We start from the raw sequence: 18441 nt of genomic DNA, 5'->3' as shown, positions 1-18441 counted from the left end.
TCTCTTTTTGCTATACTTGTATATCTTAATATACTTAATGTAACTTTCTTGTATTACACCGTTCTGCTGCTGCAAAACAAAAAATATCATAGCCTATGCCAGTGATAATAAATCTGATTCAGGTTCTATACTTCCATTTAAACCAATATGACACACCACACCTGTTCAGATCAAAAAGTTAAGGAGCATTTATTATCGAGGTATGTACAGCCTTGAGATTTGTCTTCTTACAGGCAGCCACAAAACAAAGAAACCCAGTAGAACTCATTGAAAAGAAGGCCGTCAAACACTCAGTGTGCAAAAAAGAAAGCAAGTCGTGCAGTAACTGAAGTTCATGGAAGTGAGTCCACAGCCACGAAGCCAGTCATCACTGCAGCCCGTTAGTTGCCGGCCACAGTCTCGGTTCAGTGCAGAGACAAGTAAACCTCACGGAGTAGCGAGCCCATGCCTCGTCTCCAGGCCCGACTCCTCAACCTTTTCAATCTGGCCCGACACGTAAATCGTCCAGATCTTGGGCCATTCCTCGCTCTCAGACTGGGGCCCTGCTGGTTCAATACACTCTTGGGCCTGGTCACCTTGATTCAGCGTGTACCGTCCCTTTCCCATTAAGCTCACTTTACCATTTCTTTTCTCATACCTTTAGTACTGTGCAAAAGTTGTCTTCTTCTTTTCCGTCTTGTTCTACGGCGGTTGGCACCCATCTTAGGCTCGTATATAGAGCTAGGGTGCCTAAGTGTTTTGCGCAGTACTCTATTTGTCAACATGGAGTGGAGAGCGAGTTTGTAAATCTGGTGGGAGCAAAGGATGTTGGGAATGGCGAGAGTGGAGCGCTGCAGGAGGGGTGTGGGACAGGTGACAGAAGGAAGGCCGAGGGCGAAGGGTGGTTGGGTGCAGACACACCGAGCCCTTAGACACTATTTGATTCCATACAATTGGTTTATTGATCATTTGATTGCAAACAACTGGTTTATTGATCATTACAGAATGTCTCTCTGGTGCCTCCCACTCCCTCCCCCTCCCTTCCCCTTTTCCCAACCATGATTCCCCTCTCCCTGTCCCCTTCCCACCCTCAATCCACAATAGAGACCCACATCAGAATCAAGTTTATCATCACTCGTGTATGTCATGAAATTTGTTTTTTATTTTGTGGCAGGGGTACAGTCCCATCGCTGTCTGTAAGGAGTTTGTACGTTCTCCCCATTACTATGTGGGTTTCCTCCAGGTGCTCTGGTTTCCTCCCACAGTCCAAAGACATACTAGTTGGTCGGTTATTTGGTCATTGTAGATTGTCCCGTGATTACACTGGGGTTAAATTGGGGGTTGCTGGTTCGAAGGGCCTGATCCACGCTGTATCCCAATAAATAAAATTACTACAGGACCGTGCAAAAGTATTAGACACACTAGCTATGTATATGTGCTGGAGACTTTTGCACAGTTCTGTATCACAAACTGATCTATGTCCCGCTACATCCTTTGACAATCTTCCTCACTACACATAACTCATCTGCAAACTTACTAATCAAACTACCTACTGTAGATCAGACATATACATTACAAACAGCAGAGGTCCCAGCACCAGTGCTTGTGGAACACCACTGGTCACAGACCTCAAGACAGAAAAACTCCCACCCTTCCCCCCACCCCCAGCTACCCTCTGTCTTGTGTTACCAAGGCTATTCAACCCATCGCGTCTGCTCCACCATTCCATCATGGCTGATTCCAGATCGCACTCAACCCCATACACCTGCCTTCTCACCAGCCTACTGCAAATGCCCTGACAGATCGGAAACAGTCACCTTCCACCTTAAATATTACTCACAGACTTGGCCTCCACCACAGTCTATAGCAGAGGATTCCACAGATTTACTACTCTCTGGCAAAAAAAAATTCCTCCTTACCTCTGTTCTAAAAGGTCGCCCCTTCAATTTTGAGGCTGTGCCCTCTAGTTCTGGATACCCCCACCACAGGAGACATCCTCTCCACATGCACCCTATCTAATCCTTTCAACATTCGGTAGGTTTCAATAAGATCCTTCCTCATTCTTCTAAATTCCAGTGAGTACAGACACAAAGCTGCCAAACACCTCTTGTATGTTAACCCCTTCATTCCCAGAATCATCCTCATGAACCTCCTCCGGACTCTCTCCAATAACAACACATTCTTTCTGAGATATGGGGCCCAAAACTGTTGATAATACTCCCAAGTGTGGCCGAACTAGTGTCTTATAAAGCCTCAGCATTATCTCTTTGCTTTCCTTGTACGTTTTCTTTGTGATTGTATAGGTTTCCTCCAGGCGCTGTGGTTTCCTCCCACATTCCAAAGATGTGGGGTTAGTAGGTTAATTGATGATTGTAAAATGCACTATGATTAGACTAGTGTTAAATAGGCAGGATGCGGGGCAGAGCAGCTCATTGGGCTGGGAGCACCTGTTCCACACTGTATCACTAAATAGATAGATAGATACCTAGCAGGCTGAAGAATATAGTGTTACACTTACAGAGAAGGTGCAACACAGGTAGACAATTAGGTGCAAAGCCATAACAAGCTGGTTTGTGAGGTTAAGAGTTCATGTTTATGATACAAGAGGTCCAGACAAGGATCTATCATTTACCTACTTATTGAGATACAGCATGGAAAAGGCCCCTCTGGCCCTTCAAACCTCACCACCCAGCAATCGCCCCCGAACTGAATCCTAGCCTCATCACCAATTAAGCTACCGACTGGTGTGTGGGAGGAAACCGGAGCACCCGGAGGAAACCTACGCAGTCACGGGGAGAACATACAAACTCCTCCCAGGCAGAGGCGGGAATTGAACCCGAGTCACTGGTACTGTAAAGTGTTGCGCGAACCGCTACACTGCCGTGCCGCCCAAATCTTCTTTCATTTTACTACCTCGATGTACCTGTGTATAGTATGATATAACCGGATGGCACACAGGTAGAAGCTTTGCACTGTACCTTGGTAAATATCAAGTTCAAGTTTATTGTCATTTCAGCCATACGTGTGTATGCTGCCTAACGAAACAGCCAGACCAAGGTGGATAGCACAGTATTTGTAACTCGCACACAATACATAGAGTAACATTACTACAAATAGTAAGGTGCATCAACACCACAAGTTAAAAAGTAAACAGTATAACACTACTATTATAACTACTGTATAACTCTAGTCCTGACGAAGGGTCTCGGCCTGAAACGTCGACTGTACCTCTTCCTACAGATGCTGCCTGGCCTGCTGCGTTCACCAGCAACTTTGATGTGTGTTGCTTGAATTTCCAGCATTTGCAGAATTCCTGTTGTTCGCAGTATAACACTACTGGTGCTTCTTACGTGATGAGGACCGGGTGGTGACAGGGAGCTCAGTGGTCCTTACGTCCTATCCTAACAGTCCCTGCCCTAGTGCTACGGTACCTCCTGCCTGATGGTAGGGGATCAAAGAGATTGTTGGATGGATGGAAGGGATTAGTGACAATCCTAATGACAGTCCAGAGACATACTGGTTAATAGGTTAATTGGTCATTGGAAATTGTCCTGGAGTTGGGCAGGCAAGAGTTAAATTGGCGGGGTGCTGGCAGAGCAGCTCAATGGACCAGGAGAGGCTGTACCGCGCTGTACCTCTAAATAAATAAATGAAATTATATAACAAGCCGATGTCAATGTATTGTGTTTTGACAGACTACGAATTGGATTCCTTACTGGTCCTAAGCCACTTGTCAATCGAATTGTTCTCCACATCCAATGCTCCACAATGCACACCAGCACATTCTCACAGGTGGGTAAGATCAGCACCAGATCCGAGTGAAACTTTACCGGTTGCCTTCACCTCAAAACAAATTGTTCTACATTTGTAATCAATATTCACATAACATGGATTAACAAGTGTGATATTGATCACTAATGTTTTTACGTGAAATTTCTTTAATAAAGACACTGTTTTCCCCTAGGTGTGTGGTTTGCACAGTAGAGGAGTAATTGTTTGGTGTAGCAATATTAAGGAATCTATTGCAAGCCAAATCTTAGTGAGGTAGGGGAAAAGAACGTCATACTGGAACCATGAGGAGTGATGTAACTCTTGCCAGCACCATCCTCACCTTACTACCCATTACGCCGCTGGCGTTTAGGGCAGCAATGGAGGTTCTCCATCTCTGACCTTGGCCACTCAGATGTAGAAGGATTCTTCATTGCTGTTTTTGTTTTGTTTGACCAGTTCGGGCTGTTAGCCCCGAGTTAAACCTCTGAACCTGAAGGACCAGTAGACCAGTCTTAGTTTGGCCTCTACCCTTTGACCTCTTTGGCATAGGTGACCCTATCGAGAGCCAAAGCATAAAATCCTGACTCCAGCCAACATAGTTCTCCGGGTCATTGAGGCACACAAGCCTCCAAACCATGGTAAGGTCGTGGTCCTTCTGGAGGAGCACAATCCTCCCATGCCCCTGTAAAGATGGTGACTTATCCTGGCACGGATAATCTCAGATAGAGTTATTGAAACTTTCGCAGTGGAGGAATGACACAGGAGTAAAACAGAAAATGCAGGAAAAGCACTGGTCAGGCAACATCTATGGAAAGAAAAACAATTAATGTTTTTAGTCATTGACCTTCATCAGATCTTCCCTTAGTATGATCAGAACTGCCATACATTAGAATAAATAAAGGCATCCGTTAGTCTTGCGAGACCATGGATCTGGGCCTGGAAAGTCTTCACTCTCCAGGGCGCAGGCCTGGGCAAGGTTGTATGGAAGACCAGCAGTTGCCCATGCTGCAAGTCTCCCCTCTCCACGACACCAGTGTTGTCCAAGGGAAGGGCATTAGGACCCATACAGCTTGGCACCAGTGTCGTCACAGAGCAATGTGTGATTAAGTGCCTTGCTCAAGGACACAACACGTTCCCTCGGCTGGGGCTCGAATTCACAACCTTCAGGTCGCTAGTCCAATGCCTTAACCACTTGGCCACGTGCCCACATTAGAGTAGCAAATAGCTTTAATAATGGATTACAACAATTACAGGAATTGGGCGAATAATCAAGAGAAAGCCATTAAACCCTTCTAGGCTGTTTCATCATTCAAATAACCAATAGCTGATCTGTATTTTAACTCCTTTTTTCTACCTCGATTCCATACCTCTTCCAACTCTTGCCTAACCAAAACTCAATAGACAATTAGTTGCAGGAGTAGGCCATTCAGCCCTTCGAGCCAGCACCGCCATTCACTGTGATCATGGTTGATCATCCACAATCAGTACCCCGTTCCTGCCTTCTCTCCATATCTCTTGACTCTGCTATTTTTAAGAGCTCTATCTAACTCTTTCTTGAAAGAATCCAGAGAATTGGCCTGTTATTTCAATTCACAATTGGACAGTTTCACAGTTCAGAGTGAGAGATAAATCAAGTTACACACATAGATCAACTCGTCACACACAAGTTTTCAATTCACACTGCTCTCACCTTTCAGTTTTTGGGGGAAGGGATTTCAAATATCCACTACCCTTTGTATAAGGAAGTACATCCCCATATTGGCTTTGAATCACCTGGTTCAGATGTAAGGCTTTTAAAAAAAAACTAAACAGGCAGGGTGTAAAACCAGTAATTACCTCCCCTCTTATTTTTATTATTGCTTTTGGTTTCCAGATAGATTAAAATTAGTTCTTTAAAAAAATAATTTACATCTTGTTCATTCGGAGGTGGAGTATTTCTGTTACTTTGAAGATGAATCTTCACACTTATATAATTGTTTGTACTTTGAATCTTTGAAAACACATCGCCCTCTCCCATCTCAGCCACACACTTACACAAAATAAAATGTAATAATTTTACCAAGTTTCTGTATTCACGGTATGTTAGAGAGGTTTTATCTTGCCACCCACAGCCTCTCCATACAATTCAGGGCTGGGCAAATGGCATATTATATAATAGCTAGGAGATGGCAGAGACAATATAAATGTGAGTCATTTAGAGATACTTCCCCAGACAGTTTGGATTCTTGGCAGATCAATCCATTCAGATGGATTAAGATGTTCTATGCTTAACCTTTCAGAGCAATGATTACCATGTTACTTAATAGGATGAGAGTATGATTAGTGTAACTGGATGATTGATGTTCAACACAGTTTCTATGCTGCATGAATCTTAGTAATCGTGGGCAATCTCACTACATCTGAAGTTGTTGTGGGCTCTGAATAATTCTTTTAGACCTCCTGCTAAATGTATTTTAAGAGTTATTGACTAAGCAGTGAATCTCCTTGGTACTCATCCCACTTCCAAGTTCACCAACCACTTACTTTTCTTGGAAATATTGATTCAGGACTTGGAACTTCAGTGCATTCTAATGGTGTATGTGGTAACACATTGCATGGTACTTGTGACACAGTGGCTGAAATATTGTACATTGACTTTAAGACTTGATTTTAAATTCTTCTAGTCTTTTTCTTCCTCAAAAATCTTGAAATCATAAGCCCATAAGAGGTTGGAGTAGAATTAACCTTTTGGCCCATTGAGTCTGCTTCACTATTTCATCATGACTGATTTGCTTAACCCTCTGTGTCCTATTCTCCTGCCTTTTCCCTGTAACCTTTGACTCCCTTACTAATTACTAATCCCCTTGTTCAAAAAAGGTAGTAGGGATATTCCGGGTAATTATAGACCAGTGAGCCTTACGTCTGTGGTGGGAAAGCTGTTGGAAAAGATTCTTAGAGATAGGATATCTGGGCATTTAGAGAATCATGGTCTGATCAGGGATAGTCAGCATGGCTTTGTGAAGGGCAGATCGTGACTAATAAGCCTGATAGAGTTCTTTCAGGAGGTGACCAGGCATATAGATGAAGGTAGTGCAGTGGATGTGATGTTTATGGATTTTAGTAAGGCATTTGACAAAGTTCCACACGGTAGGCTTATTCAGAAAGTCAGAAGGCATGGGATTCAGGGAAGTTTGGCCAGGTGGATTCAGAATTGGCTTGCCTGCAGAAGGCAAAGGGTGGTGGTGGAGGGAGTACATTCACATTGGAGGATTGTGACTACTGGTGTCCCCCAAGGATCTGTTCTGGGACCTATACTTTTCGTGATTTTTATTAACGACCTGGATGTGGGGGTAGAAGGGTGGGTTGGCAAGTTTGCAGACGACACAAACGTTGGTGGTGTTGTAGATAGTGTAGAGGATTGTCGAAGATTGCAGAGAGACATTGATAGGGTGCAGAAGTGGGCTGAGAAGTGGCAGATGGAGTTCAACCCGGAGAAGTGTGAGGTGGTACACTTTGGAAGGACAAACGCCAAGGCAGAGTACAAAGTAAATGGCAGGATACTTGGTAGTGTGGAGGAGCAGAGGGATCTGGGGGTACATGTTCACAGATCCCTGAAAGTTGCCTCACAGGTGGATAAGGTAGTTAGGAAAGCTTATGGGGTGTTAGCTTTCATAAGTCGAGGGATAGATTTTAAGAGTCGTGATGTAATGATGCAGCTCTATAAAACTCTGGTTAGGCCACACTTGTAGAATGTGTCCAGTTCTGGTCACCTCACTATAGGAAGGATGTGGAAGCATTGGAAAGGGTACAGAGGAGATCTACCAGGATGTTGCCTGGTTTAGAGAGTATGCATTATGATCAGAGATTAAGGGAGCTAGGACTTTACTCTTTGGAGAGAAGGAGGATGAGAGGAGACATGATAGAGGTGTACAAGATAATAAGAGGAATAGATAGAGTGGATAGCCAGCGCCTCTTCCCCAGGGCACCACTGCTCAATATAAGAGAACATGGCTTTAAGGTAAGGGGTGGGAAGTTCAAGGGGGATATTAGAGGAAAGTTTTTTACTCAGAGAGTGGTTGGTGCGTGGAATGCACTGCCTGAATCAGTGGTGGAGGCAGGTACACTAGTGAAGTTTAAGAGACAACTAGACAGGTATATAGAGGAATTTAAGGTGGGGGCTTATATGGGAAGCAGGGTTTGAGGGTCAGCACAACATTGTGGGCCGAAGGGCCTGTACTGTGCTGTACTATTCTATGTTCTATGTTCTAATTAAGAATCCATTAAACCCAGCTGTAAAAACATACCCAAAGACTTGGCCACAGATTCACCACCCTCAGGCTAAAGAAATTCCTTCTCATCTGTGTTCTAAAGGGATGTCCTTCTATTCTGAGGCTGCTCCTCTGGTCCTAGACTCTCCTACTATTGGAAACATCCTCCCCACATCCACTCTATCTGGGCCTTTCAATATTTGGTAGGTTTCAATAAGATTCCCCCTCGTTCTTCTAAACTCCAGTGAGTACAGGCCCAGAGCCATCAAATGATCCTCATACATTAACACTTTCATTCTGGGAAGATTCCCGTGAACCTCTTCTGGACCCTCTCCAATGCCAGCACATCTTTTCCTAGATAAGGGGCTCAAAGCTGCTTGCAAACCTGCAGGTGTGGAGCAGCCAATGCTTTATAAAGTTTGGGAATACATCATTGCTTCTCTACATCCCACTCTTGTAATTTCGCCCAGTTAATCTCTTCATCATCAACAGATAAGCTGATGGAATTCAACCAGGAAAAATGTGAAGAGATTTGCTGCGGAAGATCAAATTTTGAAGGCAAAATACAGGGTTATTAACATGATTCTTAACATTTTGGAGGAACAAATTCTCAGCTGGAGTCGCACTTTCATGATGGATGTTCAGTCCCTATACACTTCCACCCCCCATCAGGAGGGCATTAAAGCTCTCCGCTTCTTTCTGGACAACAGACTCCACCACCATTCTCTGCCATCTGGCAGAACTGGTCCTTGCCCTCAATAATTTCTCCTTTTCCTCCTTCCATTTCCTTCAAGCCAAAGGTGATGCCATGGGCACTCACATGGGTCCCAGCTATGTCTGCCCTTTCATCGTCTACGTGGGACGGTTCATGTTCCAAGCTTACACCAGCATCGCCCCAACTCTTCCTACACTACATGGACGACTACATTGGTGCTGCTTCTTGTACCCGTGCTGAGTTTGTCAATTTCATCAACTTTGACCCTGCTGTCAAATTTACTTGGTCCACTTCTGACACTCCCTGTCCTTTTCAAGCATCTGTCTCCATCTGTGGAGACAGTCTATCTACTCATGCCTCTTATAAATGCACTGCCTCTCACAGCTATCTGGACCTATACCTCTTCCCACCCTGCCTCTTGCAAAAATGCCATCCTCTTCTCTCAGTTCCGACATCTCCAGTGCATCTGCTCTCAGGATGAGGCTTTTCATTCCAGAACAACTGAGATGTTCTCCTTCTTCAAAGAAAGGGGCTTCCCTTCCTCCTCCATCTCTTCCATTTCATGCACATCTGCCCTCGCCCCTTCCTCTTGTCGCCAAACCAGGGATAAGGTTACTCTTGTCCTCACCAACCACCTTACTAGCCTCTGCGTCCAGCACATGAGTCTCTGTAACTTCCGTGGAGAGCATTCTGACAGGCTGCATCACTGTCTGGTATGGGGGTCGGGGGTGGGGTGGAAATGGGGCTACCGCACAGGATCGAAAGAAGCTACAGAAAGTTGTAAAATTAGACTGCTCCATCTTGGGTACTAGCCTCTGTAGTATCCAAGACATCTTCAAGGAATGGTGCTTCAGAAAGGCTAGGTCCACTATTAAGGACCCCCATCACCCAGGACCTGCCCTCTTCTTATCCTTACCTTTGAGGAGGAGGTACAGACACCTGAAGGCACACACTCAATGATTCAGGAATAGCTTCGTACCCTCTGCCATTAGATTTCTTGACGATCCATGAAGACTACCTCACTATTCCCTTTACTTGGCACCACTTGCGTATTTTATCATTTATAATAATTTTATGTCTTTACTGCCACAGAACAAAAAATGATGTCATATACATCAGAGATAATAAACCTAATTCACAAAATTTGGAAAAAAAAACCATAAAACTGTACATTGTCAATTGAATGAGGGTTAATATTTATTAATCTGCAGCTTTTGGAGAAAAGTGAAGTGCTCTTCAAACATAAGACAGACATTTTTCTAAAAGTCCAAAGGGGAAGTGACCTTAATTACTATACTTCTGTGTTGGATGGATAAGCAGTCTGGCAAACGAGATTATATATTCATGATGATTGGTTTCTCACTAAGCAGTCGATAAAACAATTGAGCATTTAAATCACTTGATTATTCACTTGACCTATTTGCTTATGACAACTCTAATCTACATTGTAAGGAAGCATTCAGAGAAACTTATCCATCTCCTGGGGCAATTGATTGTTTGTTATTTTGCATTTCCAACATTGCTAAGATGACCAAGGCTTTTAATTCAAGTCCATTCACCAAGGTTCAAATAGCTATTCTATTTATTTAGTACCATTAATGTCACAAAGTTAACAGGAAGGTTCTTAACAAACAATATTTACCCCAGTCCACATAAGGGGATATTTGGGCAGATGATCAGAAGCCTTGTACAGAAGGTATGTTTTAAGGTGGGAAATAGAGAGGCAGCAGAGAAGATCTGTAGAAATTATAGAACATAGAGCATTGCAGCACATTACAAGCCCTTTGGCCCAAAATGTTGTGCCAGACTTTTAACCTACTCCAAGAGAACTAACCCTTCCCTGCCACATAGCCCTCCATTTTTCTGTCACCCATGTGTCAATCTAAGAGTTTCTTAAATGTCCCGTATGTATCTGCCTCTACCATCACCCCTGGCAGGACATTCCCACCCCCCCCAACACACACACACACACACACACACACACACACACACACACACACACACACACACACACACACACACAGATCTTTAGCCATTTCTACCTGGCTATCCACTTGATCTATGCCTCTTATCATCTTGTATACCTCTATCCAGTCACTTCTCATCCTCCTTCACTCGTGTACCTCCTCCCCATGGTATTAATGAGAGAGCATGCCCAGATGGTTCTTAATGATGGATGTCATCGCCTCCTAAAGATTTCCTCGATGATTTCCTCATGGTAGAGCTGGCCAAGTCTACAACCCTTTTGCAATCCTGTGCATTGGAGGCTCCATACAAAGCTGTGATGCAACCAGTCAGAATGCTCTCCACAGCATATCTATTGAACTTTGCAAGAGCCTTGTTAACATACCAAATCTCAAACTACTAATGAAGTAGAGTCATTGCTGATTGCATTGATGTATTGAACTCAGGTTAGGTCCCCTGAGATATTGATGCCCAGGAACTTGATCGTCAGATGTGATGATGCCCAGGAACTTGATCATCCGAGATATTGATGGTCAGGAACTTGATCGTCCGAGATGTTGATGCCCAGGAACTTGAAGTGCTCACCCTTACCGCCACTGACTCCTCAGTGAGGACTATCGTGTATTCTCATGACTTCCTCTTCCTGAAGTACTCAATCAACCTCTTCACACCAAATTGCATTGGGTTAAATTGTGTAAAAGGTGAACATGCTTGAAAAATAATTATCCAGGAATTCTACCATGCTTAATTTTGTCAATGACTAAGTGATATATGTTACACTACTGTATAAGTCACTTCACTTAAAGCTCTAAACCTTTCCAAAAGCTTTCAATGTCAAATTATACACAGTTTTTTATGATAAATAATCAAATTCTTGAAGAATTTTTTCCATCACACCAGTTTCAGCTCAACATTTGTGCTAATTCCTGATTAATTGGAATGAAAGGCATTTCCAATGCATAGAATTCTGGGTCTAGAAAATCTCGTCACAACTACTATAAAAAGTAATTGGTTGGCATCTTATAGGACAGGGGTCCCCAACTTTTTTGCACCGCGGACCGGTTTAACGTTGACAATATTCTTGCGGACCGGCCGACTGGGGGGGGGGTGTGGGTGTTCAAGTAGGGTTAATCTCACCTCAAAATGTCTTTTACATTTAGGGTTGCCAGCTTTCTCACTCCCAAATAAGGGACAAAAGTAGCAGTCAAATACGGGACACTTGTGTTTACCCTGAGAAAGACTACCATGACCACGAAGCCTTGCGCGGGAACCTCTGTGCGCATGTGTGTACGTGCCGATTTTTTTCTACAAATCGGTTTTGGTTTAATCTTCCCGACTCTGTTAACTGAAACTACTCTGTACATACATTATTTCTACTTTATATAGGCTGTGCATTTATCATATAATTCCTGCTTTTACTATATGTTAGTGTTATTTTAGGTTTTATGTGTTATTTGGTATGATTTGGTAGGTTATTTTTTGGGTCTGGGAACGCTCAAAAATTTTTCCCATATAAATTAGTGGTAATTGCTTCTTTGCTTTACACCATTTCTGCTTACAAATGGTTTCATAGGAACGCTCTACCTTAGCGGGAGAAATATGGGACAAGGGTGGTCCCATATGGGACAAACCAATTTAGCCCAATATACAGGATGTCCCGGCAAATACGGGACAGTTGGCAACCCTGAACTTGGACCAAGTTCAACAGTGCGTGACAGGGAATGAGGAAAGGTGCAGCTGACTCATATCTTTTCCTCGCGGCCCGGTAGCACATGCTTTGCGGCCCGGTACTGGTCCGCGGTCCGGTAGTTGGGGACCACTGTATAGGTTTTGGGCACTAACACTGTGAACCGCCAGCCTACCCATTCCCATGGCATTCACAGCCAAATATTACAGAGAAGCCCTTTCTTCTCCTAGTGTTACCTGATAAGACTGTAAGACATAGGAGCAGAGTTAGGCCATTCAGCCCATCGTGTCAGCTCTGTCAGTCGATCACGGCTGACTTATTTTTCCTCTGAAACCCATTCTGCTGTATTTTCTCCATAACTTTTGATAATCAAGAATCAACCTCCATTTTAAATATACCCAGTGACTTGGCCACCACAGCCATCTGTGGCAATAAATTCTACAGATTCACCACCCTCTGGCTTGAAAGAAATTCCTCCTCATCTCTGTTCTATTGTAGATCCTGGTTGCGGAGCTGCTTCACCAGTGGGGACAGAGTGGCTTTCTGGCGCACGTTGACAGGTAAAGGTTTTATCGTAGCATCTACATCCTTGACTAACATCTTGAATAATGATTCAAGTCCTTTATTTTACCTTATTCACTCCAGGATTTGAAAATCGCTAATAACGTTGCTTTTAGAGTCCACAATGAATCTTTTTTATAGGCATCTGTTAGTCTCATGAGACCATGGATTTGCACCTTGGAAAGTTTCCAGGGCGCAGGCCTGGACAAGGTTGTATGGAAGACCGGCAGTTGCCTATGCTGCAAGTCTCCCCTCTCCACGACACCGATGTTGTCCAAGGGAAGGGCATTAGGACCCATACAGCTTGGCACCAGTGTCGTCGCAGAGCAATGTGTGATTAAGTGCCTTGCTCAAGGACACAACACGCTGCCTCAGCCAAGGCTCGAACTAGTGACCTTCAGGTCACTAGACGAACACCTTAACCACTTGGCCACGTGCCAACAATGAATCTAAGGGACTAGTTAATAACTAATATTTTTTCTTGTAAGTTCTCTGCAATGAAGGTCCTCCATCTCTGGTGGTGTTCAGGGCTTCTTCATTCTATCAGTAGTTTACTCTTGGTTTTCACCACTCTCAGTCACATAAATCCCAGGTGGAGACTCAGAAATACTATCACACACAGATGTAGAAGGATTCTTCATTGCTCTTTCCCTAACAGTTTTGTTCTACCAGTCAGTTATTAGCTCTGAAATGAACCCCCAAACCTGGAGGACTGGTAGACCACTCTTAGTCTGGCTTTTACCCTTTGACCTGTTTGGCATGGGTGACTCTCCTGGTCATTGAGACACACAAGCCTTCAAACCCAATGACAAGGTTGTGGTCCTATTGGAGGTTTCCTGTAAATGGCTGCAAGGAAATGAATTTCAGGTAATATATGGTGTCCTGATGAAGGATCTCAGCCCAAAATGTTGACTCCTTATTCCTTTCCATACAGTAGATGCTGCTGGACCTGCTGAGTTCCTGTAGTATTATGACTCAGGATCCCGGGGGAAATTGGTTTTCGTTACAGTTGCACCATAAATAATTAAATATTAATAAAACCATAAATAATTAAATAGTAATATGTAAATTATGCCAGGAAATAAGTCCAGGACCAGCCTATTGGTTCAGGGTGTCTGACCCTCCAAGGGAGGAGTTGTAAAGTTTGATGGCCACGGGCAGGAATGACTTCCTATGACGCTCTGTGTTACATCTCGGTGGAATGAGTCTCTGGCTGAATGTACTCCTGTGCCCAACCAGTACATTACATAGTGGATGGGAGACATTGTCCAAGATGGCATGCAACTTGGACAGCATCCTCTTTTCAGACACCACTGTCAGAGAGTCCAGTTTCATCCCCACAACATCACTGGCCTTATGAATGAGTTTGTTGATTCTGTTGGTGTCTGCTACCCTCAGCCTGCTACCCCAGCACACAACAGCAAACATGATAGCACTGGCCACCACAGACTCGTAGAACATCCTCAGCATCGTCCGACAGATGTTAAAGGACCTCAGTCTCCTCAGGAAGTAGATAATTATTATTATTACTCAGGATTTATGGCATCTGCAGAACCTGTTGTGTGTAGGTAGTTACATACAGGAACTTTGGTAATAAATCTGCTTTGACTACTTTGACTTGAGCTGCTTCTGTGCGCAGTTAAGCCAGACCATTGGGTTTCATTTCCTGAAGGACATTAGCTTCAAAAGGAAATTGGAAGAAAACCTGAGGAAATATTTAGTTGACAATGAAATATCACTGGAGTGGATTAATTAGCCAGGATGAATATACAGGGCTGTATATCCTCTGAGTGCGCTCCAAGATGGGGTACATTGTTTATTTATTTATTTATTTATTTATTTAATTAATTTAAAGATACAGCATGGAAGAGGCCCTTCTGGTCCTTCGAGCCATGCCGCCCAGCAACACCTGACAGTCCCGATTTTACTGTAACTTAGCTAACATAATCACAGGACAACTTACACGATCAGTTGACCTACCCAGTTCTTTGGACTGTGGGAGGAAACTGGAGCACCCGGAGCCCGAAGAAATCCTACACATCCCACAGAGACTCTTCACGGAGAACGCCGGGATTGAACCCCAAAATCCAATTCCCCGAGCTGTAATAGTATCAGGCAAACTGCTACACTACCGTGGCATTGCTAATGTATTAGAATGACATGGTGTGAACTGGGAGGGAGGCCATTCAGTCCATCATGGGTACTCCAAATCATAAGCTTGGTAATCTTGCTCACAGTTCTATTCCAGTAACTCAATCCTCTTTCTGCTTCTTGGGTAGATCTGATTATCGGGGGCAACAGGTGGAATAACATCCCCAACAGGCAGACGTTACTGACTCTATCCCAGTGGCCCAGAGAGCAGAGAACCCAAAGGATCAGACCTGACCTGCATTTCCAGTTTGTTTATTGTCATTCAGCCATATCATGTATACCACTAAACGAAACAATGTTCCTCCGGACCAAGGCAGTACACAGTACACTTAAAGTAATATTACCACGAATAAATTAGCAACTTATAAAATATGTTTCAGAAGACTGATATTTAGCACCCTAAGGTGCATTTGCAGCACAAGTTAAAAAGTAAGCAGTATAATACTACAGACGCTTGAGACCTGGGTGGTGGCTGGGGGTTTGGTATCTCTTTCCCACCCGAACAGTCCTTGGCCTAATGTTACACTACCTCCTGCCTGATGGTAGGGGTCAAAGTGATTTGGAAAAAAATGTCTATCTGTCGATATTCTTACATTTCTGCGCCAACCTTTTTGATTCCCAGACATCCCATAGTGTTTTAATATTAAGTAGTTCACTCTTGGTTTGAAACCACTGTGATAATTTATAAAAGAAATGTGGTTACTTTACTGTATTAGTTATCTTGAGTCCTGGAATAACGAGCTTGACCGAGATGGAATCTAATGCCACCACAGCAACTAGGAATTCTGATTTGCAGTTAAATCAGAGTCCTGCTTTGTTAATGGTGAGTGTGAATTACTGAACGGAGGCTATGTAGCACCCACGCCAGGAGCACCAGACTCTCAAAAGCAGCTTCTTTCCCCAAACAGTAAAGCTGATCAATACCTCCACCCATAACCACGCCACCCCTCCGCCACACCCCCCTGCCACCACTACTTCATTGCCAGTCACTTCCTGTACAGCCTGGTGTCACTTTATGGACCTGCAATCAATCTATGTATAGAAGCTATCTTATGCATTGGTATTTATTGTGTTCTTTTATTACTGTGTTCTTTATCTCATTGTGTTTTTTGTGCTGCATCAGATATGGAGTAACAATGATTTTATTCTCCTTTACATCTGTGTACTGGTAAAATGACAGGAAACAATCTTGAATCTTGAAAAAGTAAACACCACACCTGTTCATTAATTTCTCCCCTGTCGTCACTCTCCTTTACATTTTCCTTTCCTTTCATTTCTCTGCACCTCCCAGCCTTTCATTCCAGATGAAGGCAACACACACAACACGCTGGAGGAACTCAGCAGGTCAGGCAGCATCCATGGAAACGATCAGTCGACGTTTCGGGCCGGAACCCTTCGTCAGGACTGAAGAGGGAAGGGACAGAGGCCCTATAAAGAAGGTCGGGGGAGGGTGGGAAGGAGAAGGCTGGTAGGTGCCAGGTGAAAAACCAGTAAGGGGAAAGATAAAGGAATGGGGGAGGGGGGAAGCAGGGAGGGGATAGTCAGGAAAGGTGAGGAAGGAATAGGGGAAAACACAATGGGTAGTAGAAGGAGGCGGAACCATGAGGGAGGTGATAGGCAGCCGGGGGAGGGGGCAGAGTGAAATAGGAATAGGGGAAGGGAGGGGGAGGGAACTACCGGAAGTTGGAGAATTCTATGTTCATACCAAGGGGCTTAGTGTTGCTTTGACCCCAGCATCTGGAGATTATTTTGTGTTTACGATTCCAGATGAAGGAGTTGACTGGCTATAGGAAGGACGTGGGGGCGTGAGGAAGGATCCAGAGGGGATGAGAGAGCACGTTTTATGAGGATAGGTTGAGCGAGCTAGGGCTTTTCTCTTTGGAATGAAGTCGGATGAGAGGTGTTTCTCGTGTACTCTCTGAGGCCTCTGTTGGTCAAGGTTGACCATGGATATTGTGTCCTAGCTGTCTAGATACGCAAGCCAGGGCGGTGCAATATGGGGAACACGCTGTTAGCCATGTAGCAAGCTCCCCTTCTCCACGCATCTGATGAACCCAAAGGAACAGCTGAGCCCGATACAATTTGGCACCAGCAGCGTCACAGGAGTTGCCAGTCAGCATTGAACTCAATGTCGGACTGCCTTAGGGATTCCAGCTCCAGATTTTTTCCCTCGGGGTTTACTCCCAAAGCCTTCCCCATGAGGGGTGCACCCGCAAGGCAGTGGAGGTTTGAGATCACAATTTCCCTCCTCACAGATGAGCTGCTAACCACGGCTGCCAAGCCCTATCTGCCTGAAGCGACTGATTTTAAGGCCCGGTAAACTGCCTTTGCACCTTCTCCTGTCAGTAGAAATGGTTCCATTAGGTTTAGTGGCTAAGCCACACATGAAGGACTTGATTATCAGAGGCTATTTAAGGTGCACGCCACTGGGAGCATTTATAGGTAATGGTAGCTTATCCCCATTACCACCCCCAGCTGTAACAACCTTAAGGAACCTCTTGTACTAAAGAATGACAATAAACTATCTTGAATCTTGATTTGATAGAGATGTACGACATACTAAGATGCATAGATAGAATGGACAGCCAGAGACATTTTTCCCCCGGGGTGGAAAATGTACTGCCAGGAGTGGTGGTAAAGGCAGTAGCCTTAGGGTCAATGAAGAATCTCTTAGATAGGAACATAGATGAAAGATAAATCGACGACTATGTGGGAGGAAAGGGTTAGATTGTTCTTAGAGTAGGTTAAAGGATCAACACAGCATTCTGGGCCAAAGAGGCTGTTCTGCGCTGCAGTGTCCTATGTTCTATGTAAGAGTCTCAACCCAAAATTTTGATTGTCCTCTTTCCTCCATAGATCCTAGCTGAGCTGCTGAGTTCCCTCGTGTTCTGCAGCATCTTGTATGTTTCTCCATATTCCAGTAGCATCTCAGTCTTCGGTGTCTCTTTCATCCTTGTTTTATTATTTTTCCCTTTTCCTTCATCCTTTCACACTCTTGCTCTCTCCTTGATCCCCTTTTCCCTTTGCATAAATGTTCAGAGAGAGTTGAGACAGTCCCATGTTCTAACTCCATATATCCTCAAAAACCCCCTTCCAGCTTGCACTGTATTACAAGTTGTCCGTCTTACACAAGGGACCCCATGAGGAACGATAAACGCTCGATTCAGAACACAGAACATTACAGGACAGTTAAGGCCATTCGGCCCACAATGTTGTGCTGACCTTTTAACCTACTCCAAAATCAATCTAACCCTTTCTTCCTACATAGTCCTCCAGTTTTCTATCACCCATGTGTCTATCTAAGAGTTTCTAAATGCCCCTAATATATCTGCTTCCACACCACCCCTGGCAGTGCCTTCCACATA

The 18441-nt window shown here is 44.2% G+C and overlaps 1 protein-coding gene across 4 annotated transcripts in view; it reads left to right on the top strand.

The window, feature by feature from the left end:
- The window catches only part of aadat (aminoadipate aminotransferase), an 86581-nt gene that overhangs the window by 54201 nt on the left and 13939 nt on the right, over positions 1–18441 (top strand). For all 4 annotated transcript variants that reach the window (XM_072257102.1, XM_072257104.1, XM_072257101.1 and 1 more), the window contains exons 9-10: positions 3675–3771; positions 12863–12924. In XM_072257102.1, coding sequence (XP_072113203.1) covers positions 3675–3771; positions 12863–12924 — 159 coding nt within the window. The remainder of the gene's footprint in view (positions 1–3674; positions 3772–12862; positions 12925–18441) is intronic.

Source organism: Mobula birostris, chromosome 5, assembly GCF_030028105.1.
Source record: "Mobula birostris isolate sMobBir1 chromosome 5, sMobBir1.hap1, whole genome shotgun sequence".
Taxonomy (NCBI): Eukaryota; Metazoa; Chordata; class Chondrichthyes; order Myliobatiformes; family Myliobatidae; genus Mobula; species Mobula birostris.
This window is presented reverse-complemented; position numbering and strand designations above follow the sequence as displayed.